Source organism: Streptopelia decaocto (genome assembly GCF_964273445.1).
Source record: "Streptopelia decaocto genome assembly, chromosome: 2".
In the NCBI taxonomy this organism is placed as follows: Eukaryota; Metazoa; Chordata; class Aves; order Columbiformes; family Columbidae; genus Streptopelia; species Streptopelia decaocto.
Window position 1 is genome coordinate 122,240,522 of NC_138655.1, and position 23,154 is coordinate 122,263,675.

Sequence of the window (23,154 nt, forward strand, 5' to 3'; positions counted from 1 at the left end):
GGGTTTGAATTGGTTTTGGGCAGGATCTAAACACATAAAGAGTCAGAAGCTCAGTTGGGGCAAAACTGTACTAGCTCCAGATCCAGGCTTACAGATCAAGTAATAAAGTGGAAAAATGAAAAAAATAAAGATAAACAAGACTTCACATGTTTTAAGACTGTCCATGTTTTTCTAAATGTTATTTAACTAATTTTGTCCAAATTTTGTGGAGAAAATTCCTGTACTTATTTGTGAATAAACAGCACTGGATTCTTGATTAAGTTAGCACCTCCAGCTCAGTCCCTTCTTTTAGCTAGTCCCCCTTGCTTTTTTCAAAAGTAGCATAGCCAGGATCCAAAATATCGCTTGGGGAACATAGCTGTAGAAAAAAAAAAAAAGACCAATTTTGCACTGAAGGAGATTTAAGAGAAATTAGGAAGATTCTATCAGGAATGAACTTGGCTCAGCCTACACAGAGGCACTACATGTCCCACTCAGTAGGGTTTGTTATATTGCCAGCACAATATAACATTTTATCTGCTCTCTTCAGATTCATGTGTGGATTTAGCCCTACAGCTTTTGGCTCCTGCAGGAGGCCACACAGAGCTCGGGGAGCTGGAGGTGGCACTTTGGCAATGCTGGAAAGTTCACCAAGATAGAGCTCGAAAAAAGGAGGGTATAAAATGCAAACTAAGCAGGATGCGTAATGAACAGCCTCCTTGCCTTAGAAAGTAATTTTTTTTACTTAATGGCAAAGGGAAAAGGCAGAGGGACACACACACACACACACACACACAGAGAGAAATATCAGATAACAGATTTTTTTTGATAGATTGCACCCTTTACAAGCATTAACATTCTTTTAATATGCCCAAAACTGTTCACTGAGATAGGAAAATGTAAATAGCTAAGCTGGTCACAAGAACTGCTACTCAGGCAGGACTTGGCCCACAAAGATAACATAAGATGTTGACTCTATGCACATTTAAAAAAAAAAATAAAATGTTGGGTATTTCTTTTTCCCATTCTCTCACCTGTTTTAGAATAAATTTTAGATATTCTTTTAACAACGTGCTGAAAGAAGTAAAATAAACAAGCTTGTGCCCTCTAAAATATAGAAGAATATCATTGTAACAGAAGTAATGAAAAATCTGATGGGAGATAACAGTTTTTTGAATTTTTTCAGGCTGTCCTTTAACATTTGTTTTTGCAAAACAGTGTTTCATACAGTATTTAATCCACCCTTTTGCAATCCATACTTCAGTGTCTATATGAACCCAGAGACAAGTATTGTTTTATTATAGTAATAAAGGACAAGAGGAATACATTCTTGTGAATTTGTTCCCTTTGAAAGGAGAAAACCATCACATTTTTCAAGACAACGGAGATTTCAAGTATCCATTTCATATTCAAAACTGAATTTAACTGCATGGACTTTGTATTTTCCTAAGCATTTATCCATAAAATCATAAAAAAACCACGCAATAGAATATGCCCAGCCTATACATTCACTTATTTCATTCACCTTTTTAAAAAAGCACCCTAAAAAATAAAGCTACTTTTAGTTACGAACCAATATACAAATTAAAAAGTCTAATTTTATTTAACCATTTTATTTTTCTTTTCCTCTCCACCACTAGTGGTACTCTAGTTTGAACACGACACTAAGTTTGCTGCTGCTTTCTCGCCTTCCTCCCCAGCGCTGGGGACACCTACCTGAAGCTCCTGGGACACAGTAAGGGAGTGTGAGATGAAAACCCACCACGTTACCCCACTTACCTCTCCCTGATGTCCTGCAATGCAGCTCCTTCGTGTTGGCTCCTCCCCAGTGCTGCTGAGATGCCCTCTGGTTTTACCCAGGCCTTGGTCCCTTGCACCCGGAGTCAGGGCACTCTGCTCACCCCACACTGTGCCCCTCGCCCATCACAGCGAGTGGCCCCAAAAATGTGCTACCATCCACCAGCTCTTCACCTGGCACCCCAAGGAGAGAAGTGCCCCTCAGGGACCTTCCACTCCAGGACCTTTCACAGCCACTTCGTCGTTGCTTCTCTCTTCTATCTGATCAAACCCAGTGTGCTCTGGCACTGGACAGGTTTCTGATCAATAAATTACTCTGTTTTACATGGTTCAAATTTAAGCTTTTATTTGTTTTTTAAATTAAAAAAATAAATTTCGTTATTAAATAGTGGAATGGGTCTAAACTAATGTTTACATATTAATTCACTTGCTTTAGGATACCACCAGAGAAATAATTAAAGTATACCACCCGGACAAAACTTTCTGTTAGAAAGCTCAACAGTGGCGTAATTTAGTTAAACAAGGAAAAAACAAAACAAACAAAAAAAACCCAAAAAACAAAAAGTCTTAATGTTTACAATGAACGTTAGAAGTAAACCTCTGGTTTTAGTGTCATCCAAATCTAGTTTCCATCACAAAGGCAGTCATTGTATTCAGAATACTATACCACAGTGCTAATGTCATCAGCTTCGTCTGGTTTCTTTTGCCTGCTTGGCAGGGATTTCAAGTACTCAAGGTGCCTCCTTGCATCCTCCTGATTTTGCCGGACATAATAAACCACGTATGAGATCACCATGGTGAACCAGCCAAACATGGTGACCAGCATGGCGTAGTCAGTAGTCTTTTTAGGAAGGTTGCAGAGGTCAGCATCGTTGGCAGCATTGAGGAACGGTCTCCCAGCGTGTTCATCCAGCACAGAAGTCTTGCAGATGACGTTGTTGGCTGTCTCGTGGTTGGAGGCCATGCTCCTCAACACCTGCTGCAGCGTGCAGTCACAGTGCCAGGGATTGTTTGCAATTCTCGCTCTGGCCTTTAAGTTGTTGAAAGCGTTTTTGTGCACGCTTTGAATCCGGTTGTCAGACAAATCCAGAGTCTGCAAGGTTTCTGCCACCCCTTTAAAGGCGTGTTCGTCTATAAACTCGATCCCATTTTTTGACAAATTGAGGACTCTCAGTTGGTGCAAGTCCTTAAAAATTTCATTGGGGATAGATGTTATCTGATTGGAGTCCAAATAAAGTAAGACTGTTTCTGGAGGAAGATCTCTGGGTATTTCCTTGAGGTTCGCGTTGCTACAGCTGACATTCAGACCTCCAGAGTGAGAACAGAGGCAGCCTTTCGGGCACATACTGGCAGAATGAAAACACAGTATCATGAGGACAAAACTTTGTAAGAGCAGACACATGGAGAGGGAACGAGTTAACCACAGGTCTACCAAATTCATGCTGGGGTGTCAGCATAATCACACGACCATTTCTCATTCAGCCAACAGTGATGGGAAAAGGATCGGCGAAGTCGAAATGTGGCTTCATCTTCTTCGGTGAGATTAGTAAAAACTGACTAACATGCGGGCTTCCTCATGGTCAATAATCTTCTTAGAAGCACACCTACAGAGAGGAAGGAAAACAAATCCCTCTTACCATAAACTCCAATCTCAAGTTTGTTTTCGTTAAAAAAATAATAGAAATAAAATGAAGTCAACATGAAGTGCAACACTAAATAAATGATCTATTATCCCATCAGTGCACCAATGGATTTATTTAGGTAACTCCTATTAGCATTAATCTGAGTTTAGTACATAAATCCTCAGTACAGTTTTATGAGGATAGACTACACTTATTACAAATTGCACAGGTTTGGGCTTTAATACTTTTTAGAGGAGGCACTATTTTGTTTTTATCACAGACTTTTCTAAAACAGCTCTAAAACTAAATTACATTTTCCCTTACTAAAGTAGAAGATGCATTAATAGGAACTAAGAGTTGGACCTCTGGCAACAGTGACAGGTAAGTGAGGAATTTGTAGTGGTCAATGCAAACATCTCAAAATATTTTGTGCTATTTTAAATCCAAATCAAAGTACTTCAGTAGGGAAATATTTTTGCTGTATTAAGAGCAAAAATTAAGTAAACCAAATGCTGTTGAAAGACACCACAAACATCCACCATCTCCTTGTTTGCCTTCCCCTCCTTCTCTTCTGCTTTGAACCACTGGATTTCTTGTACCTCCCAGCATTTTGTGAGACACTGCTGTGAGACCCACAGAAATCATTCCTACTTGCAGTTTTCTTGAAAATTTTCTATGAACACAGAGAAAAAGAAAGAAATGTAACAATTGCCAAAAACCTCACATCCCCCCAACCAAATAAAACTCTCACAAACCTACGTACAAGCCAAACAAAAAAACCTCTTATTCATGGCATGTAATTTGCTAATAGAACATATGAAAAATATTGTTTCTGCTTGTCCCTTCTAAAGTTGGCTTAAAAATAGTAAATATCCAGAAGCTTTTCTATTTTTTCCTTTAATTGGAGCACAAACACAGAAGCCTGAAATGCTGACCCATAAGCTTTCAAAGACAACCTAATTTATTTCTTCCCCTATTATGGTAAACTATGAATTTTCTAACCACAACAGGTCCATTTGTTTTCACATACATGCCCTCTGTCTTTGTAGCAGTTTGGATATTTGCAGCCTCCAGGTTCTATTCACATATAAATTATTTTCTTTTTCCTGAACGCACAGTATCGTCCACTGAACAACAAAATCCCTGCAGGAAGGATACATGTGATTCTACAGGAAAAAGAAGAAATTACATTGCAACCACTTTTGCCTGTAGAACTCACATACTAACTGTAGTTTCTGGCACATCACAGTAATACGGATCAGATGTGTCATGCAGTATTTCAAACCCACAGCTCATGCTTTATTTAACCCTTTTGCTGAGGCGCAGCATGTCGGTAACATCACAGAAAACAAACAAACAAACAAACAAAACCCCAAACATCTGAATAACATGTACATTATGTGTGATTGCTCCATGGCTATGGCTCAGGAGCAGAAAAAGCTCAACACGCTCACTGCAGCTCTGCAAAGAGCAGTAGTGTATCACCACTACTCTTCAACTTATCTGTTGATCAAGAGAGAGATAAGCCCAGGAACCCACACAGAAATTTTACACTTGGACGCCATAACATGGAAATCTTCTAGTGTAAAATTAAAAAGAAAGGAAATTGTTGGCAACAAGATAGTGAAGTTAACCCTGGAATTGTGAACCATTAAGAAGAGAAGTAAACAGAGCACAAAAAGCTTCCTGTGCGGAAATGCAAGTGAGGCAGCATGTCTAGAACAGAGAGTCCTGCAGGATCTCTGTGGAAGAAACAGGGTTTCCATGAGAGAAGCCGGTTGCACTGGGTGCATCCTTGCCATTTCTCCCTGCCACTCTTTGGTCACCACAATGCTTGGCCTTCAGATCAGACAGAATCTCCTACAGAAGGAGACAAGTTACAGAAGTTGTTTCTTCCCAGCCTGCCCAGAAGTGCTAAGCACTTGCTAAAACATGCAGTGCATTTGGAGGCCAAGCTGGAGCTGGCAACCTACTCCTCCCTCCCATGGTGCCGGGTGCTGCTGCAAAGCCTGTCCCTGGAAAAACAGCCACCTATCTTCCCTCCATGTTCACAAGTCTCACTACTGTGCTGCACAAAGAGAGCAGATGAGTGGTCCAGCTCATCACCACAGAATAAGCATCTCATCACTGACGACTACTATACAGTGGCTTTCCACCAATGACACTGGAGTCCTGCCACAGGAACCGATGGACTGGGCTGAAGGAGCAAAGACCTGAAGCAGATGCTTAATTTTGTAGAAGCATAAAAATCACACTGTTCTCACCAGAGTGTGACAATTAAGCCTCATATTTGAGTCATTACAGGCTAAAAAGCGCCTGTCAACCTGAAATTACACCATGGATCCTGCCAAGCCCTCCATAGTGCTGCTATGCCACCAGAGATCACGTGTCAAAGATGCCCCATGCACCAAAACTGATGTGGAACTTCTTCATCACACTGAAGGCAAACAAAGTTCTTTTACTTTAATGTATTAATGTGTTCAGAGTGGAAGAAGAAGGATCATTACAGACTAAGCAGGAAAGTGTTTAATGAAGCAATGCCTTTTCAAAAGAGAAAACTAAGTAAATGGATAAAGAGGGAGAAAAACTCCCAATCTTTTAAGTAGTTAGAAAGTGCAAATACAAGTTTAAAACCATAATTAACAACCCCGTCAACAAAACTTAGCTGAGCAAGAAAAAAGCTCAGCGAATTCTCAGTAAATTAACTGGAAGCAACCCAATGGGACTGAGCATCAGTCAAGGGAAACAGAGCTTTGTTTACTTCTATAATCAGAATATCTGATCCAAGGGATATCTGAGGTTTGGGTTTCACCAACAAACTTACAGCAATAACTTTCTTGACTCACAGGCAGCTTAGTGACTGCAACAAGAGAAAAGAGAACTACGATCCGCACATTTGAAATGCCAAAAGGAAGATTTTTTGCTTTCTGAGCATCTATATAATTTTCTCTGCTTGGAACACAACGAATAAAGAAGGTAACAAAGCTGGAATAAAGACAAGAGATACATACCATGTGGAAACACTAAAAGACTACAGAGAAAGGAATGACAGACTCAGAATTAAAATAAATATATGAATTAATTAGAAAACTGCCAATAAAAAAAAAATTAAAAATAAATTTAAACGTAAATGAAGACACAGGGAAATGACAGCAATACCAGAAGCACAGGTAACAGCATGGTATAAAAAGGCTTTTTTGTGTACATTTCTAAAATAGAAGTACAAACATAGCAAACCTAACATACAAGTCAATATTGCAGGGCAATAAAACTGCAGAGGGAGGATTGCACAAAAGAATTCTTTACAGTCTTGCAACTGAAACTGGTTTTCAAGCTTTCCTCTTCTCATGCTTTCCCAAGATCACTCACTCAGTACAAACAGCACAGGAAAATGTACAAATCTTGAAATCCTCAAGGAAAGCACATTTGCTTTTAATGCACAGTGAGATTTCTTCTGAGCTTCAGGTGTCAGGTATTTGCAGATGTTTCCAGCAAGCAAGGTGTACAGACTGTATCTTAGTACTTGAATGCAATATTACTAAATTAGACATTTTATTAATAACTCCTCCCCACAATAAATTAGTGATGTAAAAAAGCATTTGTGCCTCCAACCACCGATCTGGAAAAAAGAGCCTACAGAAAGTCCACGACAAGACTACTTGCAATATTCATTTATGCTGTTTTGTCTTCAGAGCAAAATATGGGTGGATAGGAAATCCTACAACCATCCCACAGAACAGCATAAATATGACACAGACTGAGACTCTCTGTTGTTTAGGACAAAACTTAGACAACAAAAAATGCATAAAAAAAGAATCAATCACATATATAGTTAAAGATGTCTGACTTAACAAAGAGAAGGGGAAAATCAAGGGGAGTTAAAAGTGGTTTCTACTATGGTGGAGACTTCCAGAGTCCACATGGCAGCTCTTCAGTCATTACCCAAATGCTCACACATGTGTGAGCAGTTCCTCACTGTCCCTCCACACAGCTTCTGACCCCATAAAAAGCAAGAATGGAGCAGCTGCCAGTCCCTTGCACTTGGAGGCCAGCCACCAATCTCAGAGGACTCAAAAGCAGAGACAAAAATCAGCCTTAAGAGGTATTCTGCCTATAGTATTTTAAACACACACCACCCCCTCAGCCATCAGGATCAGCTTGCATCTCCATGAAGATGAATTCAGCGGAGCCACATGTTGGTGACAGTCCTCCTGAAATGTATATCCTCCAAATGGAGGAGAGAGATTCCTTCCTGCTTGTTCACCAGATACCTTCTCCATACAGTGTGTGCCTGGAGTTCAGAAGGGTGCTTCAAAGATCCCTTTCTAGCACTACAAAAATCACCTGTGACAGCCAAATGCTTTTGTTCAAGTCACTCCAGTATCACAACACTTTACTTGGAATTTCACCTGAATTCTCACACACTTTCAGGTGAATTTCCAAACATTTATCTTGAGATCAAGAACGTCACCCTTTTCCTGATGGTTATTCAGCAAGCAAGATCTCATATGATAAAGACAAAACCATGGCCCAATGTATTTAATATAAAAGACTTTATGGGATGATTCCTGTCCTAAATCACAGAAATGAGGGCCACAAATGAAGTCTGCAGAACAGGATCACACAGGTCGATGCCAAAGTAAGAACCCCCGACTCACACACAGCATCATCTCCCATCTTGCTTGTGGTCAGACATTGATGGGAAAAATCAGCAGCAGCTCTCTGCAGTTAGTACCACCCTGGCTTTCACTAGATCACAGACTGTAATGACTCCTCAGTGACAAGAGATGGGAGGGCAGATTTTTTGTTTTTGTTGTTGTTATCACTCGCGAACAAGCAGAAATGAGAAAATGGAGAAAGATATGATCCTAAAAAACATTCTTGTTCCCTAAGGCAAACAGCACAGGCACTGTGCAGAAAGCACTCTTCTAGCAATAACAACTGGTAAATATTGCTGGTATTCTGGAAGATGCTCTTACTTTGGGATGTGATGTCATGCGATGCTGAGAGAAAAAGACTGAAGGTGCTATGGCATCAAGCTGCAGCTGAAGAATGGTCTCCTTTGGGTCGCATTTTGAGTACATGTTTCTTCCCATCATGTTCCTCTTCCTGCTCACTACGCAGTGTTCCCTCTTTTTTCCCTCTTCCTGCCCCATGGACTGATGGGCTGATCACAGCTAGGCTGGTGCAAAAGAACTTGTGGTGTTTGCAATGTTGAAATTTGCCATTTGATATTGGAATAGATTCTTAAATAAATGTGCTTATGTTATACATCATTTTAATGCACTTTTCTCGCTGTATGGGTTTTTTTTTTTTTGCTACTGACTTATTATTTGCTGTTTATTTTATATTTATTTTAGACTATGGAAATGATGCTAGACAAAAAGCAAATCTGAGTGATTTTCTTATTTGAGTTCAAAACGGGTCATAAAGCAGAGGAGACAACCTGCAACATCAACAACGCATTTGGCCCAGGAACTGCTGACGAACATACAGTGCTGTGGTGGTACAAGAAGTTTTGCAAAGGAAACGAGAGCCTTGAAGATGAGGAGTGTAGCAGCTGGCCATCAGGAAGTTGACAACAACCAATTGAGACAATCATCAAAGCTGATCCTCTTACAACTACATCAGAACCTGCCGAAGAACTTGACGTCAACTATTCTACAGTCATTCAGCATTTGAAGCAAACTGGAAAAGTGAAAAAACTCGAGAAGTGGGTGCCTCATGAGCTGACCAAAAATAAATTAAAAAAAGTCAGTGTTCTGAAGCGTCCTCTTATTCTACACAACAACAATGAATCATTTCTCGATCGGATTGTGATGTGCGACAAAAAGTGGATTTTATATGACAACTGGAGATGACCAGCTTAGCAGCTGGACCGAGAAGAACCTCCAAAGCACTTCCTAAAGCCAAGTTTGCACCAAAAAAGGTCATGGCCATTGTTTGGTGGTCTGCTACCGGGCTGATCCACTACAGCTTTCTGAATCCTGGCAAAACCATCTGAGAAGTATGCTCAGCAAATTGATGAGATGCATTGAAAACTGCAATGCCTGCAGCCGGCACTGGTCAACAGAAAGGGCCCAATTCTTCTCCAGCAGATGAAGCGGGACTGCAGTGGTGTCCCAAAAGCATGAGTGATGCTAAAGGCAACTACAGTAGCACTGGGATCCTGGGGTATTTAGTGAGGGCACAGGAGCAAGGCAAGCTTATGGAGTCCAGTATGGGCACAGTATGAAAGTGAGAGCACAGCTGTTAAGTCACCTACAGATTTTTATGTGGCTTCTAGGATCAACAAGTCTGGCTACAAAGGGTTTTTTGCTCCTGATCTCTTATGCATGATCAACTGTGCAGATTCCATAAGCTAAGTTAGGTCTTTGCTGGCATTTGAGCAACAACACCATCCTCTTGTCATGTGCAAGGAGAGCTGCATGGCACAAATGTCTCACTGTGAAGGAAATTCAGTGACAGTAGCTCCATTTTCCCTACCAATAATGTGAGTTACTAGAATAATGTCCTCTTCTGGTCTTCAAAGCTGGATACTGTGACAAAAAACATTGCAACCATTACTCCTGCAATGTCAAAGGGGTCACAGCTAATTAGAGATGCTTGGCATCTGCACGCACAGTTTGTATTTGTGGTTACTGAAGGTGTCATGATTAAAGAGGAATTTCTTGTTATTGTAGCTTATGTGCTCAAATGAGCAAGCAAGAATGGGAAGAGGCAAAAGGAAGCAGCCAACAGATTAACCAGAGGGTGGCCTGTTGGCTGCATCATGATTACACTCAATCTGTCTAGTTTGACACTTATCAACCACCAGAAAAATTGGAAAAAATTATGTACAACCCAGCTTCCCAAGAATGTGCATTTTAGGGTCTGGTGAACAATTCACCTGCTGAGCCATACCATGCTTCTGATGATGTACAGACAGAAAACTTAAATGACTTTGCTGCTAACTTTAGGCATAGTACCTGAAGAAGACGTAATTTGAAAACAGATCCCAAATGGCACTACAGAGTTCCACACTCCGTCAGATCAGAGTCCACCACAAATGTCACTGTTTCTTCAATTAATACCAAAAGTGTCCCCATGAGCAACTGCTGGCCTTCCACATTGGAGATGCACTGCACATGTCAAACTGCCTCCTGTCTTACTCACGTACAGCCCATAGGCCTTCCATATGAATCTATAAACTGATAGTATTTGTGTGTGCAGCTCTACTGCCTTCAAATGAAACTCTCAGCTGCCAATAAGCCTTCAAGAGATTCCTGAAAAACAACTTGACTTTTCAAGCCCAGTCTAAGTAAACTCCTACCCTTTAAAGTAACAACCTTCTTGCGTGCCAGCTTTGGAAGTCTGATACGGAATTAGAAAAGCCCAGGAAATAAATCCTCCTTTGGGGCTCTTTTTTTAGACATCCTTTAGAGCAAACTTGCACTCTGAATAAATATTAAAATTTTATAACTAAAAATCCATTAAAAGGGAATGCTGTAAAAAGATCGTTTTATCTGACTTCCAGAAAATTACTGAAATGTTTTATAGTTCTGAAAGACTTGACATTATTATAACTTCTTTTTTTCCCTAAGACATTGACTATGTTGGTATATAGAAAAGATGCCTATTGATAAACCTAGTCTCCTATTCTCTACTAAAATAGGTCTTAACTCTGCCATACTGAATATTTCTGCTTTAAATTGGATTTAGCAAATTACCCACTGAAACAGAAAATACTCCTCTTTTTACCTGATTGTTTTCCTTGAACTCTTTTTCCTGTTACAGCACACACACCAACCTGCCTTGCTCTTCACATCCATAATATTTTATGTCTTTGTACTCCTTTTTCTTTCGCCATTCTCATAAAATGTGATACACTAGTTTATATATATTAGCTTGTAATTAGTATTGACAAGACAACCATAAGCTGGAGACACAGGTGATGAGGCCACCTAAAAAGTCCAGTTTGCTAAAGGACAAAGGACTGGAAAATTTTACCTGAGTCAAAGAAAAAGATTTGCCACCAGACACCTGCAGACGACTTATGTATGAAGAATGAAAACAGAGAAAATATCCATAGGAAGAACTGTTTCCATACATCTTATCCTTACTCAATCTTATATTACCGGTTGGTACAGACCTTCCAGTAAACTACATGTTGGGTTATCCTGTGCATCTTTGTGCCACGTTTGAGAGAAGCTGCGCCTCTGGAAGCCAAGAGAGTCTGTGCACATTGGGGAAAAAACCTCCATGAAATCCTGCCTGGTTCCTCCAACACCTGCAGGCTCAACCTGACCTCAACTGTTTAAAAACACAAGAAGATTGATGTAGAAATGGCAAGCCTCCTTTTTCTTATTCTAAATCTCTTCCAGGATTTAGATGATGGCTCAAAAGTGACAGTATCAAAATAATAGTAATTATTTTTTTTAAAAAAAAGGTATTTTTATTCACTTCCCTATTTATATATGATAAAATTAAACCACTGAGTGGGTACCAAGCTGGAAAGTGAGGATACCTGTGAGCTGGAGCTGAGAAGAAGCAGCAGTACCCAAAGGAGAACAGAACAGCCGCTCCTGATCCCTGTGCTGTCTGCTTGCTACAGAACAACAAATTTCATGGGCACCAAGTGAATTGCTCCAGACAAACACAATCCTTTAAAACAACATCGTCTGCGTGCGGTCAGTGGGGAAGGCGCCACAGCTCAGGGCAATCTCACTGGTTGCACACACAGACTATGAGTTGGGCAGCTATGTGGCTCCAGCATACTGTCAGGGAATTCGATTTAGCAGACAAAACTGGTCTCCAGTCTCAGCAACCAGGGTACTGGCAAACCTCTGTCTTTCAGGCATCTCTCCCTGGCAGTCATCAAACACGGTACAGCTGCCTGGCTGCTCCACAGCACAGCTACCTTGAAGGTAGGCGGTTAAAATGCGATGAAGCACCAAACCAGAGAGATGCCAAGGGCTGCTTACAAGGTGCCAGGTGATTTAAATTCCCAGAAGAAAGTCTGGCAGTGGAACATTTTCAGGATCTCAGAACACGGCAAGATGAAATCCTAAAGCAGTGAGAAGAGAAATTAATAGAAGCCAACAGCAAATGAGGTGGGAAAAAAGGGGTGCAAAAGATCACTGATTCAATGAATAATTGAAATGTCATGATTAATCAGTGTTAGCCTGAACTCCAATTACATAATGGATTCATTATCTAATAAACACCAAATGTACTCAAACCATAATATTCTCCCCTAAGACAGGACTCAGAATGCCAGTCGACATTTTGTTCCCAAAAACCTTCCAGTATAGACATCCTTCTAACAACTGCTCATGGCAAACCAATTTCACTTGCAGAAGCAAACTGTGTACGTAAAAGTTTGCAGATCTCAAGCTACAAATACCCTCTCTTAACAGTCACAGAGTAAGAAAATGGTTGAGGAGAGCCAAATGAACATTTTAAGCTATAATTACGTTCTGATTGTGAGATCACTGAATGTATCACTCCTTATTACAGATTAACAGCTTACTTAATTATACTGTGTGGGCAAATGAATCAGCACTTTAAGACTAACGGGTTGGGTTCATGTTAAAAAATGTATTTGACTCTTCTTCCTTTTCATCTCAAGTCAGGAATTATTTTATAACTCACAGCTGATAAATAATTGTTTGAAGCAAACAGAAAAATGTTAAAAATTATCTCCTATCTTTCCTATGATGCTTTGCTCTTGGAAGTCTTCTGTGGTAACACATTTATTGGAATGGAATTTGATATGCTTGATGGAAATTAAAGGAACAGGTGTCAGGGATGCTCTTAGACCTCTTTCTTTCAAGCCCTAACAAAGACTGAATATGGTTTTATTCTTCTGCTGTCACCATCACTTGCTTTCTAGAAGATGTACAGTGCTGCCCACTTCTCCCAGTTATCTCCTGCATCCTCTTCATATGACTTAGGACTACAAAAGGCACTTGTGTCTTCCCTGAGCAATATACTGTGCCAGGAAATATAAACAACATTTTGTATGCATATTTGAAAAAGGAAACAAAACATTATATACACTTACACTGCATATGCAGTGGCAACATGAAGTTAAAAATGAAAGGCATAAGATATAAGATAAACACCATCATGTCTTGAACATCATTTATCACTATATTTGCAATAAATTGGCTTGACAATCTACAGAAGAATGAATAAAGGCTGAAGATACACCAGCTACTGCTCAGCAAACGTATCTGCAAAATGGGTTTTTTTTACCGCTATGTAAGAATATGAAGAACCACATTATAGACACTAAAGGGATATGCTCCACTGCAGAAAAATGACTGCCTGTAAAGATTTCTCCAAAGGTGTATCATTTGTTTCTAGATTAATTATTAGTGTGCATTAGAGTAAAAAACATTTTTTGAGTTTGGGATGATATTCTACTGAGTCTAAGTCACATTTTCTGAGACAACATCAACACAAATTCCGTTTGGCAAGAAAACCCTTTCCAGCAGCAGCTGAGTCAATCCTCCATATGATCTATACTAGAAAAAAAAAATATACTCTGAAAGCTTAAAATAATCTGAAGTGGAAATACGTTATCTTCCTTGGGTAAAGAGACCCAGACTAAAGACTTCTAAAGTCTGGTTATGAACTGAATACCTAGGAGCCTTTCACAATTAGGCAATGCTGTAGGTTTTCAGTAAATCTTATGGAATCCAATAGAAAGTGTTTTCAACAGAAAAGGTCAATTTCACAGTATTTGCTGAGCTCTTTTTCTCCCATATTACAAAACAAAGTGATCAAAGTGAAAAAGACAAGTGCTTGGCTGGAGCCATATCTTGACTCTACCCAGTAGCTAATGATGGATGCTCCTTCAACTTGATTCAGCAGTATTGTATCAGAGAAAATGTCTTCTGGATCTCAAGATAATTACACTGATCACCTCAATGATTACCAGCATAATCAGTGACAAGTCTTGCAATTTAATCTTGATAACTGCACCTGGTGACTGCAGATGGTGTCCTTGTCCAACTGAAAATCTCTTTCTTATTTTGCAAAGTGTAAGTCTAATCCCCAGTACTGTGTTATCAGAAACAAATAGACCTTTAAGGTACCACTATGCAAAGATAAGCAAGATTCAGACTACCTAGAGACCTTTCTTCCAGTTTTAAGGACACTTATTTGGTTCTATATAGTGTTATCTTCAGGTTCATTTGAGGTTCATCCAAATGTTCCTGCAACTTGGTAGGCAATGGGAAGAGAGAAGTTGTAATTAGGCTGGGAAAGCTGTGCTGATAATAAAGTCAGCAAGGCAGAAATAAGCATGCAAACCTGCAGGGACCATTCAGCAACGAACATGCTAGCGGCTTTCTAAAGTTGACAACAGTTGCACGACGCAGCCAGCAAGACAGCTGCTGGCAGCAGATACCTGGGCACTAGGGAGTCCTAGAAGAAATAAGATGTGTTACAGACTCCGAAGTAAGACAGGGAAAGAAGGAGGAGAATGAAGCAGAGCACTGACTGGAAATTGTTTCTTTCAGCTGACCCTCTGCCACAGAGCAGGTTCCCAGGAACTACGATGGGTCACCGCAGATGGGAGCATCTCCAGGGTCAGACGCCTCAAAAGGAAATACAGATGTGAGCAGTGGCAGTGCCGCAGTGACAGTTTAGCATCCTTTTTTCACATACTCTTGCTTTTAATTGGGATCCAGATTACTCTGCTGTGTTAAACCATAGGAAACCAAGGCTGTTTCTCTACATGCACAACTGCCCAGTGACAAACACAGAGCAATAATCTATGGCACAAGGAATTTGCAAGGAAAGCAGCCAGGCAGCAGAAGTTACTAATAAAATGAAACAACCTGATTAATATCCACAAGATGAGACCGCAAAGATAAAGAACATACTTCCAGAGCAATTAGTCTGCATGAAAAAATCTGAAAGGGGGAGAAAAAAACCACAAGCTAAATTAGCAACAGGGGAGAGCACTTTAGAATAGAGTACCTCAGCAGTTATTAATTCAGCTCCTTGTGCTTTGAAATATGCTAGTTGTACAATAAAGAGGACCTTTAAGAGGCATGCAAAAGTAGAGTATATGATTTAGAAAAATCCAAGAAAAATAAAATGTGTAATATTTTTATATAAAGGAAATCAATAAAGTTTGAAATTCCCAAATAAAAGTTCTAAACTTAAAAGTGGATGCTCAATACCACAAAGCCACAATCTCCTACTAAAGAAATTAAAATTGTGATGTATTGACACGTTTCAGAAAATAGCAAGACAGCAAGCATGGAATAATTATGAGATCAATAAGCAATTAATCAACTTTAAGAAAACATTCTAGTGACCTTCTGGAATCAAGTGACACACTGAGTTAACTACAAGCCACTTAGGCTTGCCAAATAAACTGGTTGATCAGTGATGCTGGTTTTGCTGTGTCAATGATTATTAAACCTGCACACTGACACTTGCATAGCTGAGAGAGCAAAGAGCACATCTACAACACTGCACACATCTATGCCTCCCGTTTCTGCACCCAACATGTCAAACAAAGGTATCATAAACCTCTACTATATCAAACCACCCACCACTAAAACCAAATCCTCTCTTTTAATATTTTAATCCATGAACAGCTTCAAATAACTGTCATTTCTTTTTCATCAGCGTGCCAGAGAAACTTATCTTTTTTCTTTCAATGAATGCCATAGTACCAGGCTAATAATAGATTTTATTTCTATCTTTTGATATCATTATAGCTCCGAAAGCTGAATATGTGACAGTCTGGAATAGTTAGACACAGGGCTTTTGTACCTCATGAAAAAGAGATTAGCAGGTTCCTATCAGGACTTACTTTTAGCTCTGTTGGCTGCTACTGGCATTAGATGCCAAGGAATAGACTAGCCCAAGTACAACCTCTGCAGCTCTGCTTCAGCTGAGGATCTCCCAAGCAAGCAAAATCTAGCAGCAGAAAGCTTCAATGCCATCTTGTGCTGGCAGCATTTCCCTAATTAAAGAGTTTAAGGCCAGATGGAGCCATTAGATCATCTAATCTGACCCCCTGCCTACCACATGACGTGTCATTTTACCAGTAAACCTCATATTGAGCCCAGTAATTCAGGTCAGATAGAAGCATGTCAGCACTGAGGTGACTGCTGTGTGCCCAAGGTGGTACCTTTTGTACTCACTGTTCTTGTACCAGGAGGTAACAGGATGGCTTCAGCAGGGTCTGAATGCACCCAGAAATCCATCAACATCCACCACAATATAATAGTTAAACTACTCTAGCAGACATATTTGCTCCACCAGGAGCCAGACACTGAGCAAGAGTGTCTGTTTTCAAAAGAAAGACTATACTGAAAGATGATGTTAGACCACTCATCACAAACATTTGCATGTTACCACTTGTCTCCAAATAAGAGTTAAGAAACAGTGGCTATTTTTAATGTGCTAGTGAGTTACACAAGGCCTTCTGCTGCCATTAAAGGACTTTGCAAATTACATGTGTTCCACCTAAGCAACAATCAGCGTTTCCTCCTCTTGAAATCACTGCTCTGGAGCATCCCCAATGCTTCCCAGGAAGTCAGGTAAAACCTTTTTTTTTTTAATAAAAAAAACATGTAGTATTTTTCCAAAGTCATAAAAAGCTCGCTGCAAAAGTTTGTCTTCTGAGGACATACGATCATAGCAAGTTGTTATTACAATTTGATGTAGGATGCTGAAATCCTTTAAAGGCTCTCTGGCCCTTACTCAGCAAAAATATTTAGCCTGGTTGCAACTCAGCAGCTGGGTGAGAGGCGAGCCTTCAGTGTTCAGGGGGCTGAAATAAAAGTTGTTTATCAACAATTGCTAAGTAATAGGAACAGCTCTGAGGAAAAAAAAAATGGATCGGCATTTCTCAGTGGAAATAAACACCAGTCTTTATCAGACATGAAATCTAGCTGTGCTAAAAAAAACAAAAAACAAGGCACAGCTGCTCGATACTGAGTGAGCAGACATTTTCCACTCAGTCGGTCACACTTCCCAAGGAGAAAAGGAAAGAAAGGAAGAGCCAAAAGAAGGTGTTGCAAAGGCTGCCTCCAAGATGAGAACAAATCATTGAGGTCATATTTATTGTAAGGGAAAAGAGGTCTTTATTGGCAGCACTAGAGCACAACAGGAAGAGACCGAAACCCTGTTCAATAAAACCCTTATTTTAAAGACAAGAATACATCAACTCTTTGTGTGTCCCCAAGGAAGTTATACAGCCAAGTTGACTTTGGCGGAGCTAGCTGATACAAAAAGCAGGAGTTGTGAAGAAAAAAAAATAAAATCTTGATTAGGTGGGCAATGATCCAATGAGCAAGACACTGGAGGCTGCAAGTTCACAGCCGAAGAAGCTCAGGTAGAAATAATTTACAGCAAATTAACTTAGGTCATGATAATGAAATTTAAAGACAAGTGGGACATGATTTATTTTACTAAGGCTTGTTGAAAAGTGAAAACCAAGCCGAGGTAACAGGAGAGCTAATTTAACTCTGGTTACAGTTGGTACTGGCACCAAAATAAACTTGACATATTTAGAATGGGAAAGAAAACGTAAGAATAAGATTTTGAAAAAAAATTTTTCACCATACTTCCAAATCATAGCAGGGAGCAGTACAAATCAAGTCCTGTCAATCACTAGTACTTGCTTCCCAATTTTAAAACATCCCAGCACACAGTCCTCAGCGGCTAATGTGGCAGAAATACCTGATGGCAAGCACTGGGAAGGGATGGACAAGAAGTTGTACCAGGGGAGGTTTAGACTGGATATTAGGAAAAAAACTATTTACAGAAAGCGTTGTCAGGCATTGTAACAGGCTGCCCAAGGAAGCAGTAGAGTCACGATCCCTGGAAGTGCTTAAAAGGCGTTTAGATGAGGTTCTCAAGGACATGGTTTAGTGTCAGAGTTAGGTTAGATTATGGTTGGACTTGATGATCCTGAGAGTCTTCTTCCAACCAAAATGATTCTATGGTTCTATATGGTTCTACAAAGACATCAAGAAGCAGGAGAGGGGATGGAAAATCCTCATGGGAAAAGTACTCCCAAGAGGTGCAGTTCCCTCGCAGGTGACCAGAAAGCGACAGCCGCAGCAGGAGGGATGATTTTATCGTTGACGGCTTTGCAAGTTACCTCAACAGGTTATCCAGCAGCAGCCTGGGCTTTGGCTTCGTCTGGCAACAGACGAGGTGCCATTATGTCCTCAGCTGTCCCTCCTGCCACCCACCTGCCTCTCCCTCTTCACGCTGTGAAAAACGGCACGCAAGGGGAAAAAAGAAAGAGACACTTTATAACGGCTGAGTGAAGCAGTTTGCAGGGCGTGGGGGGGAGAGAGAGAGTAATGAAAAAGCGTTAATATTAAAGTAATAAAGCTTGTGGCCATTTTTCAGTCTGAAATGCACACCACCATAAAACAATGCTTAAAGGCACTTGCTTCTGTTCCAAACCACCTGCATGCTTAAGGCACCCCGCTATTAGCACAGAAGTTGTTTACTACCAGCCTCATTTCAGCCTGATTCCAGGAGAGCCATCAAGCTGAAGTTCCTCACTCAGCACAAAAGCCCATGTGGCCTGGGCTTTTCTTTGGTATGCCAAGCACCATCGTGTCGCCTGCAATCACTGCCTGGTCACTAACCCACTCATTTCTAAGAAAATGTATAAAATTCACATTGGAGCAAAAGGATTATGTCACCGGTGTGTGTCACATGTAACGCCCTTCTTCTCCAGTTCCTGAAAGAGCAGCTACTCTCGCTGTGTTGAGCGTAACTATAATGGTGGCATTGTCTGCCGGCACATGTCACTTGTGTTCATATACCGACCCAAAATGGTGTGGGTGGTAGCAGGTAAAACAAGACTACTATTTTGTTTCATGAACCAATTAATTCAAAAACTAAAAAAAAATGGAGAAGCAATGAAATATAATGGTAGAGAAAATAAAGAATGGGAATTATTTTGAAATTAAGACTTTTATTTTAATTTTTCACTTGCTTGACCTTCCCTCTTCCCCCCCAAATAAAGGCATATGAATTCAAAGCTACTCACCTGCTTTTTTTTTCTCTGTCATAAACAAAGATTAGGGTCTAGGGGCTCTTCATAGAGATGGCCCAGATACAAAGAAAGCCTTTGTCTCTCACTGGCGGGACAACTAACTCAAGGACAAAAAGACAGAGGGTAGGAGAGCAGTGATAACCTACAGGAACATTCAAGGCTGTCAGAAAAGCCTGTGGAATTGCAGGAAGAGGAAGGAAGAATGAGAAGCAAAAATTGCTTTCACACCTGTGCTCTCACTGCGAAATGAGGAAGCCAGACGTGGGAGTTTCATATGAGAGACCACACTGGCTCACGAGCTGATGGGTGAAGCCCTTACAACCTGGAGCCCAGTGCAACTGCCAAGCCAGTTCTATAAATTATACAGTCTTTCCAGGAGCTACAAAATGGACCATGAAACGGCCCACCACCAGCAGCATCAGCTTCCTACTGACTAATACAGCAGAAAGAGATGCACTGATTCAGTAAATGACCCATACAGCAGCAGTGTTTTACCCTGTATCTACTACACGTTTTGACTGAGAGTAATGCAAAGCACCCTGATAATTGCCCCCTCCTCTTTTTAAGAATCAATTAATTTCAAAGGAAGCTTTACCTCTTTTACGCATTCAAATCCCACATCTGAATACCAATCAACAGTCCAGGACACCCAAAGAGGTCCAAATGGGGGATGCAACACCCTTATCAAGTCCCAAGTCTACATACAACAAAGAACAGCAAAACAAATAGTACAGCAAACCATATCACTTGAGAGCAGCATTTTCAAATGTCTTTTTCTTCACACTCCCCACCACAGAAAACATTACAATGCTCATTCTCCTTCCCTTAGTTGCCATAGATGCAGTGCCATAGTGCTGCAGCATTGCTAGTCCCATCTCCGTAAGTTGGTTGATATCTGAGCACCTCCTGTTCTCCTGGCTCCTTCCCTTCTTCCTTTCAGTCATCCAAAGGTAGCCTCCAGTTCCACCCTGCCCCCCTTACTGGACATGGAAGTTAAGAGACCAGCTCATGAACAATAAAATGGACTAAACTGTCACAGTGCAGGGGTGCCATACACATTTCAGTGTCACTCATGTTCTGGTCCAGGGAAAGTTTGCCTGCATCCCAAAAGGATGCTCCCTGAAAATGTCAGATTTTCCAGCTCCAGCTGCAAAGAGGAGCCCATCATTGCAAACCTGCATTTCAAACCTCGCAACCTTTGCCAGCCTGAGGAATAGCCCAGTATTAAACTTCAGTCAACACAGTGCTGTCAACTGGTTTTCAAGCTGATCTATGATAGATTAGCTGAATTTGCAAGCAGCCAGCGTTTGCATTGCAACAGACACGTTACTGCACCACCGGGGCACTCACGGTGCTCTGTGCTCAAAAGCGTCTCCCCAGAGTGACAAAAGGAGACACTCATAGCCATGGCATTGATAGTGCCCCTATATTGTCACCATTGTGGAGACCTGCCCTCTACCAACAGGGCTGCCACAGACCTCAGCCTCATGCCTGTGCTGAGTGTGAGGCAATAAATCAAGGTTCTCCTGCCTTTCACAGCCACCAGAGGATGCAGAGAGCATGTGCCAGTGGCCGCGGCACAGCTATGCAATGGCCACCCAGGAGCCTGTGGGCTGGCAGAACATGGTTACTCAGGGCACAAGTCCCAACAAGCCCTAAAAAGTTCTTATGACGGGTCACTTCACCTCCTTCCTTTTCATTGGGATATACAGCTTGCTATTTCTCTTTCCACCAAAAAAAAAAAAAAAAAACCACAACCCACAAAAAACACGTTATCAGGCAAATAACGATTCTCAATTCCTTTGAAGTTGCAACGCTGAAATGTACTTTGGTAGATTCAAACGCCTCTGCAAACAGGGAGAAGTGGGAAATTCAACCATCAGTCCTGGAGGATTCATACAACTTCATCTACACCAAAGCACCATTTCATATTATGAAGTTACTTTTAGGGTTGCATAAACAACTACACTAAGAACAAGTGATTACTTCTCTATCAGTGATTTTAACACTTGCCTTAGTGTGATAATCATTTATTTATAACAAAAGAAATACTAGCCTCTTAGAATCAATGTTAGTAGTAAGATAAAAGAAAAAAATAGCCTATTTATAACCTGCTAATAATTATTTTATATAAAGTTATTAAAATATTCCCGAGGCAAAATTCTAAATTCTACCCTTACTCATTAAAATGTGCATGACTCAAAACTTGATGGTGGATGAAGAGGAAAAGAGAAAAAAATAATCGTACATCTTTCCCTTTATGGTGGCATTCTTTCAGCTAAGTAATTTCTTATTTCTGCTGCATTTTTCATAACACCTGTATCAAAGATGTTACTGACACCTTAATGGATGTTTTAATGTTATTGGAACATATATGTTTTCTTACTAAATTTTACGAGTGTCATTTTTTTAAAATAAGACTTTTAAAAAACTTTACAAACAACCTTTTGAACCCTCTGAGAAAGCAATTTGTGTAAAACATTACACAAGATGAAACATTTCAATCAAAATACAAAATTTAAATAACATCAGCATTTTTCTGTCTTACTAAAAATATGTTATTTTATCTTTAGCAGTCCTTCCACCTGGAGCTTTCAGTCAGGTCTCTCCAAAACAAAGGTGCTTCTTCAGTGCATTGACAGTTACAACCCCTTTGGACAAGTGAACAAAGCGGCCCCATTGGACGCTGCTGGGCTGGGCTTGCCCTCAGGACCTTACTAATGATCTCAAGCAGAGGCTCAGATGGTTGTGGTAAGATTATACGATGTGTTTCTAAGATGAGACACCTGAAGTGGGGTATGTTGTGAATGGTATACCACAAACAAGATACAAACATGGCAACCCTGACTTAACAAGATGCGTTAACAACAAAGATACACTGGGGAAAATAAACTACTGGTTTTTTGTAACAGTGCCAGCAGAAAGCAGCCCAAAAGATGGCACATCTACTCTTGGGAATAATTACTGCGACATCTGTAGTCTCCCACTAGTTTTGAGGCAGTGCCACGGCTCCCACCCAGAGCCATTCTCGCTTGTGTGCAGGATCAGGATTGACCCTGGCAGACCTTCATGAGATGCCAGGCTGAGTCCTCGCTGCTGCGCAACCCCCGAATGCTGCTGGATGTTTAAGGAACCCAAAGAAACTGAAAAGCTTTTTAAAAGTTAGTATTCACTTCAAGCTGATGGAGCAATTCTGGAAGAGTATGATGAACACTGCCAAAGGTGGGTGGCTCCTCAGCTCTGATTCTGCTCAGTGGGGATGTCTAATTTCTCTTTGGAGGACAGAACTGGCTAGCCTATGCTCCCCACTGGCAGCAGATGCTCAACAGAAAGGGGACAATTCATGCTTTGCACCCGCACAAACAGTGGGATTCATAAGCTGCTGCTGGATCAGGAGCTCAGGAGAAACCAGGAGCCAGAATCCTGCCTCCCGCTGACAGTCGCATCCGCACCCTGCGAGGCAGCGGCTCCTGGCGCCCTGGTCCTGATTAGCTCAGGAGCTGTCAGGTTCCTGCTGAGCTGGAAATAGCATCTTCATTTTTTTTTTTTTTCCTTCTCTCCTTTTCCCCATTTGACAACCTCAGGAACGCCTGTAGATTGGGACTGTTACACCCATGCACGCTCAGAACAACCTTGCTCAGGCACAGATGACAGCTCTCGATGACAACGTGGACGTGACTGCAGACTAATCCACCTTGTTGTTCTGACACATTAAAACCA

The 23,154-nt window shown here is 40.8% G+C and overlaps 1 protein-coding gene across 4 annotated transcripts in view; it reads right to left on the reverse strand.

Moving 5' to 3' along the window:
• Window positions 1–2,095: 2,095 nt before the first annotated feature.
• The window catches only part of LRRC3B (leucine rich repeat containing 3B), a 47,820-nt gene continuing 26,761 nt past the window's right edge, over window positions 2,096–23,154 (reverse strand). For 3 of the 4 annotated variants that reach the window (XM_082047166.1, XM_082047164.1, XM_082047165.1), the window contains exon 2: window positions 2,096–3,380. In XM_082047166.1, coding sequence (XP_081903292.1) covers window positions 2,438–3,217 — 780 coding nt within the window. In that variant the 5' untranslated portion in view covers window positions 3,218–3,380 and the 3' untranslated portion in view covers window positions 2,096–2,437. Of the gene's footprint in view, window positions 3,381–8,377; window positions 8,516–23,154 lie in introns of those variants that run through there. The other variant, XM_082047167.1, reaches the window with a different exon arrangement.